Genomic DNA, 9,319 nt, shown 5'->3' with positions numbered 1-9,319 from the left:
AACATTTCTGACACCTTGAGATTCTAAGATACCAGGCCGGCCTTCCTATCAAACTGTGAGCAGCTTGCTCTTCATGTTGGGTTTCAGATGGATCTAAGTCAACCTCTGCATGGATTGTTCTGAGCAGACTGGCAGAGTCGGGCCAATCTGACTCACTCATGCTGCCACTGAAACTGACACTTGCAAGTCCCACACTGCTAGCTTTTAGCAGGCATCTCTCAGTCTTCCTGCTCCACAACATTCTGGGAACATCCTTGCTTTGCTTTTACTAAAGGAAAGGGCCTCTGCCAGACCTGCTAGCAGAAACTCTGCAAATTGATCTGCCAGCCCTAAAGAACAGCAACTGGCTCTCATGCACTTGTCAGGCAAATCCCAGCCCATCAAGTGGGCTCCTGAAGAGCAGCAACAAAGGAACAGTGCTCAGTCTTTGAAGCATTCTTTTTACTCAGGAAGAGAAATACTTGTTTTACAGCCAAAAATAAGAGGCCCGAGGCAGGTAGTACAACCCTGCCTGCTGAAAATTTATCCCAGTAGCTCTCCTGTGGACAGCACAGAAGAGAGACAAAATAATACAAACTGAAAAGAGAACACTTAAAAAAATAAAATAAAGCCAGCTCATACTAATGTGGAGCCTCTCCACTTTTGAAAACTCCTGCTTTGGATCCGTAAGCGGTGCCCCAGCCCCAGAGAGAGGTGCTGCAGGGTTCCCAAATGAACGCCTGCTCAGAAGTGCTCAGATTAAACCCTTTCTACTGGCCGTTTTGGGGCAAAATGACACCGCAGTACGTACAGCCTTCACACCATATCACTGACAGAAACAGTAAAGCTAAGGCAGCTCCTAGTGCTCTGGGCCTCCAAGATTTGGTTCTTATACCGAAACAGGCACAAACCCTGCTTGGGACCACAGTCTAGATACTTTCAAGAGCAGAATGGGAGGTGGCCCTGCTGCTCTTACCCATCTACCCACCCCTGTAACATCTGTGACTTGCCCCACCCCCCAAACTTCACACCAGACAAAAATGGTTGCTCCCAGTGTCAGCGCTGGGGGCAAGCTCCACTCTGTGCATCAAAGTTCTGGTATGGCAAGAGGTTCAGATGAAACAACTGAGGATCTAGCAGCCCCGCAGTGGCAGGAAGGGGCTGGCATATCTCCATACCTCCCAAGAGCCTCTGACAAGGCAGAAAGAGGTCCTTATTCCCTTCCTAGGAGTTCCACCTTCTGTTCTTCGCAGAGGGATTACTTAAGATTGAGTGAGATGCACTCATGGAAGGAAAGAATAGTTTCAAGGCCTCAGGTGGAATTTTCTTCCTCCACATAGCACCATTGAGAGGCCAAAACCTGGGCTTCCAAGTGGCAGTTTCACTCTTAAAAAATGTCCTCCCTCAACCTTCTGTTATGCAAGATCAAGGACAACGGCCCTGTTCCCTCCCTCCACTGCCCAGCAGGTAGCCCCCAAGGCCAGTGAGTGCCCTGGGGTCCAGGCAGAAGGGAGACCTCAAGCACCAAGGCCATTAGGTCTCTTTGAGGACATTGATCTTGGCGCAAATCTTGAGGGCAGGGCCCAGCTTGATGTTCATGGCACTCATCAGGTGCTCCTCCTTCAGCAGCAACAGAGCCTGGCCATCAATCTCCTGTGAGCGGAACTCCTCTGCAATCTCCTGGCAGCCTGCAAGAGGAGTGAGAAGGGGGAGGCACAGTGAGACTGCCCACATACTCCCTGTTCTGAGAGTGTGCCCTTGCTCTCATCTTGCCCTGCCAGCCTGACAAGTGAGAAAAAGAAGTGGGCTAGGAAGCTCCCTAACCTACTGTCCCTAGGTTAGGGAGCTACAAGGAGGGTGGACCATACTGTCTCCTCCAGCTCAGGATTCTCCTTAGTCAGGACCCATGGGGATAGGAGTAAGAAGGAACAAGAATATGGGGCACCAGCCTCCACATTTCAATCTCCCTGTCAGCACCTTTCATCCCATGATATCAAAAAGGCACCTGACAGCCCTCCCTGTTCTCAGGACATATATCCAAGGAAAGGGGAGACCAGAGAGGGGCTTAAGCTCACCCTGCAGGGATGCGATGAACTCATACACCTCCTCCACGCTCCAGCGGCTGGGGTTACTGGACAGGAACACTGGGTTGATGCCATGTAGGTCAGGGGTAGGTGGGGCCATGCTGGAGTTGGTAAGGTCCCGGTCTCCGTGACTGGCCCTCACTGACAGGGGTCCAGGGGATGTTGGAGACAAAGCCTCATCATAGCTGGAGTTGTCAGAGCCTCGACTGGAGTCTTCCTGGCCCTGCAGGTCCCACGTACCAGGCAGGTGCAGAGGAAAAAAAGGAAGATAAGTCAAGGGTAACTTCTCGGTATCAGGAGAAGCTTGGAGTGATCAGCTCCATGGTTTCTGCCTGAAGCATATTCTCCATATACTATGCGAGTGGGAAATGGTCACACCAACAGCTGCATCTGGGGTAGAATGAGACAGATATTTCTACAAGGAGAGCCACATTCACACCGCCATCATAGGAGCACGGCAGAACAACATTTCCCCCGGAGTTTCAGATGGAAGGGGCAATTTACTGAGGCTTAATGAACTTCGGCTAGGACATCTGACTTAGCCATATAGCCATGGGAATTTCGTCCCCATCACCACAAATGGCCAGAATTTCTGTTTGTATCTCAGCCAAAGCAGTATGTCCAAAGCCTGAGAGGCAGGACATCCAACAGAAAGGATATGAATAATGCCAGTGGGCTTGAAGCATGGCTGAGATACAAAAGTCAGAAGCCCCAGCACAGGCCACCCCAGAAGAGGTATCCTCACCCGGTGCCGCTTGCCCTGGATTTTGGCTCGAGCAATCTCTGAGCTGCTGCGCCGAGGCCCACGCCGACGCACACGGGCATAGTTAGCTTCCTGGAATTCCTTCATCTTTTTCCTCTGCATCCGAAACTGATGGCTGCAACTAACATTGTACCTTAAATAAGGAAGAGAAGAGAAGTCAAAGGAAACAGTTCTACTCTTCCTAATCCAAATGAAGATAGGGACTGGTCCAGAAGACAAGGATACAGAATATGGGGGATGCCAACTCCCTGTTGTTATGAAGCACCAAGGTCTGCTCCACCATAGCCAGCCCTTCTCCCAAAGGACATACTTGTTTTTGCACAACCAACACCTAGAGACCCTGAGCTGTGCACTAATCAGATCCCTTCCTCCAAGGTGTAACAGGATCCACGAGAGCAACTTGCAACCAGAGGAGACAACTTCTGGCCTGATTTTCCCATGTGGTTTCTGCCTTATGCTCTCTGGGAGCTCAGAGCCCCACAGCCTGGGAAGACCATATAGTTAGCACAAGCGAGCAGAGTGCCAGTAACATGTCAGCTTGGCCAGCTCTGGGTACAACTACCATGGAAAAGGGTCCTCCAAGATGTAGAAATATCCCAGGTGTAAGGCTGGGTGGCTGCACCCACCTTCTGCCAAACTAGTGAGCATCTTTTCACTGGATGGTCAAGGTACAGGTCCAATCCAGCAGGCTCTCCCATGGCCAATGCAGACCTGCCTGGAGGCCCAGAAGGACTGAGCTCTCCGCATCTCATTCAGGAAACAAAGGTGCCTACCCATGGGAAACAGACAGAGAGGAAGCACACAATGCCTGGCTGTTACCTTTTTGCACAAGTCATGGAGCAAAACCTCTTGGAGCCACGGAACTGGCTGGCTGGGGCATAATTCCCACAGTATTCACACTTCAGTAGGTTTGTTTTCTTGTCCAGCTCTAGGGAAACAGAGTGTGAAACTGTTACAAGCAAAGGAAGTATGTCAGCATTATGCACTGTTCCTACCTACCACCAGTGGTCAGATATGCCCCAAATAAACTCAGCCAGGGGTCTATGGAGAGCCACCCAGTTGTCAGTCTGTACAGCTGGCAGCAGAGCTGCGCTGCTACCCAGCACATTCACAAGAGGTGGGTAGTGGCATCACCTTCAACATTAAGCAGGAGTAACTCTGACAAATAAGCAGCTGTGAACCAAGCAGCAGCAGCACCACCAGGATGTGGTGGGGACAGCAGGTGTCAATGTGATCCCTCCTGAAAGGCCACCTGCATTTTTTGACGGTGCTGTGACATGGCGAGTACAGGATGCCTTTATAATAAGCCTGCCCAGCCCCCAGGCATGGGTCTACAATTCCTCAACAGTAGAGCAGCTGGAAGATGTCAGAATCTCAACAGTTGTGAAGGTGGATGAAGGCTGTGGCAGAACAAGAACTCCAACTGTCCTGGCTTCCTCGCCATTGGATCAAGGTCCCATTCTGTCAAGAACCATGTGGAAGCTGCTGTGCAGCAACTTCTCCATGATAAAAGAAATCATATGCAGGCATCTTCCATGAGCAGGGCTGTGAGGTCTGAAAGGTCCTAGTCATGAACTGGCATGGAAGCAGCAGTTACAAGGAGGTCATCTAGCTCTTGAATGAGGCAGGAGTGCAATTTGGCAATGGCAACTGCAACTGAACAGCCCTCATCAAGATCTGCTCAGCTCATCCCACATGGGGAGGGGGCTAGAAAAGGTGCCTTAAACATAATCTGCCTACCTTCTTCCTGACTGGATAACTGCATCCAATGGGATCACCTTCACTGTGGTCAAAATCATCTAAGACACACAATCAATTTTGGGACCTGGAGCCTCAGGACCCTCATAGATAATCCTAATAGTAAGCACCCAAAGTGCTGCACTGCAACTGTGGCTCAAGAACTCAGGCAGAAGAACACTGATGTTGCTGTAGTAAGCAAGACCCAGCAAGTGGGAGATAGGCAGCTCAAAGAACAAGGAGGTGGTTGTATCCTCTTCTGGAAGGTAGGCAGGACTGAGAATGCTGACTTCACAGAGCTGGTTTGGTCATTAAGAATGAACTCATGAACCAACTCAATGAGTTCCCTGACTGCCTCATGACTGACTACCTGTCTTAAGTTGTGGGAAGCCAATATGCCACTGTCATCAGCATTTATGTCCTGACTCTTGATGCTGCTAACAAAACCAAGGAGGAATTCTATGCCAACCTTGACCAAGTCCTTTCTGACATTCTGGAGGGAGACATACTTATTCTGCTTGGCGACTTCAATGCCAGAGTCGGAAGGGACTCAGATCTCTGGAACAGAACCACAGGTAAGCAATGACTGGGAAAGGTCAAGTCCAACGGCATCCTCCTCTTGACCAAATGTGCGGAACAGGGTCACCATCACCAACACCCTATTCTGCCACAAAAACAGGCGCAAAGACATCACGACACCACCTGTGATCTAAACATTGGCATTTGATTGACGTCATTGTTTGTGCCCAGAACTGCAAAGATGTCCACATCATCCGAGCTATGCTAGGAGCCGACGACACCCAGATTGATCACCAACTCATCCACTTGATTATGCCACTCAAACTGGTTCCTGAACAACAGCTGTAGCAGAAGCAAATGCCACAGAAGATCAACACTGAAGGACTCACAGACCCAATCAAGCAAGAACTATTTCACCAGTGCCTCAACAAAAAAAAACAAAAAACTGTCCAATCAACAACAATGGGTGAAAGTCAGCAATGCTGGGGGCGTCTTCAAGTCCACCATCATCAGCGCCTATGAAGAGATACCTGGATTCTCACCCAGGAAACATCAAGACTGGTTTGATGAGAATGACTGGGAGATCCAAGAATTGATCAACTGGAAGCACAAGGCTTTTGTACTTGGCAGAATGACACCAACCCCAAGTAAAAGAAACTGAATCTTCAACAAGCCTAGGCAGAAGTCCAAAAGAGGTGGTGGAAAGAAAAGGCGAAGGCCATTCAACATCTCGCTGACAACCACAATATGCATAGCTGTTTGGTTTTTTTTTTTTCCAGTGCCATCAAAGCCATCTACAGTCCAAACACTCAGGGACCAAATGTCTTGAGGACTAAGGATGGAGAAGACTTGATCAAGGAAAGGGGAGCCATCAACACCCATTGGAAGGAACATTTTGAGGACCTTCTCAGTCAAGACTCTGTTGTTGATAAGAGTGCTCCAATCTTGGAATCCCTCCAACCCTTGAAAAGGTGAGGAAAGCCATCAAGCAGATGAAGAACAAGGCATCTGGAGTTGATGAAATCCCCACTGAAGTATTCAAGTGGGTGGGGAGGAGCTCACATCATAGCTCCATGCCCTCATATTAAGGATCTGGAACAATGAGGAAATCCCAGATTACCTCAGAAATTCCAAGACCATGACAATCTTCAAGAAGAGAGACAGGTCTTACTGTGGAAGTTACAGAGGGATTGCCTTGCTGTCCACTACAGGAAATATCATTGTGAGAACCCTCCTGAACCATCTCCTTCTACTTGCTAAACAGCTCCTCCTGGAACTTCAGTGTGGATTTAGGGCATCAAGAAGCAAATCTGACATGATCTTCACAGCTTGCCAGCAGCAAGAAAAATGCCAGGAACATAAATCCCTCTACATGGCCTTCTTTGACCTCATGCAAGCCTTCAACTGTCAACCAAGAAGCACTGTGGAAGATCCTTCTTAAGTATGGATGCCCACCGAAATTTGTCACCATTCTCTGACTGCTCCATTACGGTACGCGAGTGGTGATTCTCAGTAACAGATCTATCACAGATCCCTTTGCAGTTAAGATGGGAGTTCAGCAGGGATCTGTCATCACTCAAACACTCTTCTCGATATTCCTTACTGTGATGTTACATCTGACCACCACCAAGCTTCCAGTCGGAGTGGAGCTCCACTACCAGAATGGATGGTAAACTGTTTAATCTCAGCTGACTGAGCCAAAACCAAGACCATCCCAACCTCAATCATTGAGCTCCAGTATGCTGATTTTACTGTAGTTGGCTGATGATGCTATAGTGGACTGATGCTGATGATGCCAGAGGCAGACCTTCAGGCAATCATCAACGTCTTTACTGAGGCATGTAAGATAATGGGACTGCTGCTTAACTTTACAGAAGACTAAGGTCCTCCCCATCAGCAAGCTCATAATGAGCAATCCTCAGCTCCAGTAATTCAGATTTATGGTGAGACTCTGGAGAATGTTGAGTATTTCCCACACCTCAGAAGCCATCTCTCAGAGGAAGCTGACATTGATAAAAAAAATCCAACGTTGCCTTAAAAGTGCAAGTGCAACCTTCAGATGCCTAAAGAAGTGAATGTTTGAAGATCGTGACATTAGATCCAAAACCAAGCTCATGGTTTATCCAGCAGTGTGATCCCCACCTTACTGTACAGAGCTGCGACATGGGCAACATACAAGAAACACCTCAAATTACTAGAGAAGTACAAATGTTGCCTATGGAAGATCCTTCGAATCCAGCGGGAAGTTAGACGCACCAACATCAGCATCCCCTCACAAGCAAACACCACGAGCATCAAGGCAATGATCATCCAACATCAACTTTGTTAGGCCAGCCACGTCATCCAGACATCTGACTCCAGAAGCAATTTTTGTCCTCCCAACTTAGTCAAGATGCACGCTCAAGAGGAGGGCAGAGAAAAGCACTTAAAAATTGTCCTCAAGGCCAACTTGAAAAAAAAAGTAACATCAACATCAAATTGTGGAAGACTATCACCCAAGACCACCCCAAATGAAGGAACAGGCCACTGCAGGTATCTCACTACTTTGAAAGCTTACAATAACAACAGGAAACAGAAGTGGGAGTAGCAAAAACAGAATGTTGTGGACCTAACCAAGATTCCAGAGCCACCTACCCTACACAGAAACATATGCCCAAGTTGCAAGAGTCTGTCATTCCCAAAACAGCCTCATCACTCATCTTTGGAACCACATATAAAGCAAATCACAGAAGACAACCATCCTTGACTGTGAGGGATTGCCAATGGATGAAATCTGTACAGAAGCCTTCTGGAGAGGGGTTCAAAGACAATGGCAGAGTAGTCCTCTAATTGCTTTTAGTGGGTCTCCAAGTATGTCAGGCACCCTATTCCTCACAAAAGCAGATCTCCTTCAGTTAACATTCTGCACACAACATGACCCCAGGACAGCCTTCCTATGGAGAAGACCAGACCCTTCTCATGTTACTACTGCCAGGAGGGTTCCTAGTTAGTCTCCGATGGGTCTTCTTCCCCCGTTCCTCTGAAATGGAGATACTAGATGCAAGGCTGGATTTTGAACCTCCCTCTCCTACTCCCTCTGGAGAAAAGCCCATGTACACATGTGCACACATGGTGGAAATGCCATTTCTTTGACGTGTCAGGTTTCCCAGAGCTTCAACTCACCTGCAGTTGCACTGTCTCCTCCTGGGGAGTTGCTGGACTGGTTCTCACTCTGCCCCAAGGGTGTACCTGCTTGCAGTGGCTTCTCAGACTCTTTGAGGATCTGAGAGCAGCCCACCTGCAAAGGGGAAGAAAGACAGGCCAGTCAGCAAGCACACCTCCTCACCTGCTGTCTCTTCACCCCAATCTCATCAGAGCTCAGCGGACCCCTCCCCACACACAGGGAGGGGATGGAACCACAAAGCAGTCATTCATTCCATACCAACCAACGCCTCTTAGCCACTGCTTGCCCAGAACCCCAGAGTGCCCCCACACTGCTGTTGATGAAACACAAATAAATCAACATGGATGCTGTACTCAGTCACCTTTATTGAGCCATTGGCATGAATCTGTCACATCAGCAAGTGTGTCAGGAAGACATACTGCTGCTTATAAAATGTTCTGCTTCGTAAGAGCAGCTGTAAGTACCCCTCCCCCCTTGTATTATGACTCAGGTTAGGATCACAGGAATGCAGGGTGAGAAGGGACCTCATGAAGTCACCTAGTCCAGCCCTCTGCTAAGGGCAAGATCATCCCTGACAAATATCTAACCTGCTCTAGAAAATGTTCAGGGATGGAGAGGTTACAGCTCTAAGTAGCCTGTTCCAATGCCTGACCACCCTCATAGTCAGAAAGCTCCCATAATCTCCAATCTAAGTTTTCCCTGCTGCAGCTTGAGGCCATTGTTCTTAGTCCTCTCCCCCACAGGCAGAGAAAAGTCCATCTCCACCATATCTATACTTGCCTTTCAGGTATTTGAAGACTTATCAAAATCCCCACTGTCTTCTCTTCTCCCAACTATACAGTCATAGTTCTTTCAGCCTTTCCTTCTAAGTCCCGCTTAGCAGATCTCCAATAGTTTTTGTCACTCTCAGCTGGAATCTTTCCAATCTGTCTACATCTTTCTTGAAGTGTGGGGCTGAAAACTGGGCCCAATACCCCAGTGCTGAAATGAGTGGATAGATCACTCCTCTTGGTTTACAAGAGACTCTTGTTAATGCAACCCAGCATGCCTTTTTTTTTTTTTTTTTTTAAAAAA

At 48.3% G+C, this 9,319-nt stretch overlaps 1 protein-coding gene across 2 annotated transcripts in view; it reads right to left on the bottom strand.

Moving 5' to 3' along the window:
• Positions 1-420: 420 nt before the first annotated feature.
• The window catches only part of PHC1 (polyhomeotic homolog 1), a 19,881-nt gene continuing 10,982 nt past the window's right edge, over positions 421-9,319 (bottom strand). For both annotated transcript variants that reach the window (XM_019516069.1, XM_019516070.1), the window contains 5 exons: positions 8,245-8,359; positions 3,646-3,754; positions 2,809-2,959; positions 2,055-2,286; positions 421-1,667 (listed from right to left, as the gene is read on the bottom strand). In XM_019516069.1, the coding sequence (XP_019371614.1) occupies positions 1,513-1,667; positions 2,055-2,286; positions 2,809-2,959; positions 3,646-3,754; positions 8,245-8,359 (762 nt within the window). In that variant the 3' untranslated portion in view covers positions 421-1,512. The remainder of the gene's footprint in view (positions 1,668-2,054; positions 2,287-2,808; positions 2,960-3,645; positions 3,755-8,244; positions 8,360-9,319) is intronic.

This window comes from Gavialis gangeticus, unplaced genomic scaffold (assembly GCF_001723915.1).
Source record: "Gavialis gangeticus isolate Ggan-Ray unplaced genomic scaffold, GavGan_comp1, whole genome shotgun sequence".
Taxonomy (NCBI): Eukaryota; Metazoa; Chordata; order Crocodylia; family Gavialidae; genus Gavialis; species Gavialis gangeticus.
This window is presented reverse-complemented; position numbering and strand designations above follow the sequence as displayed.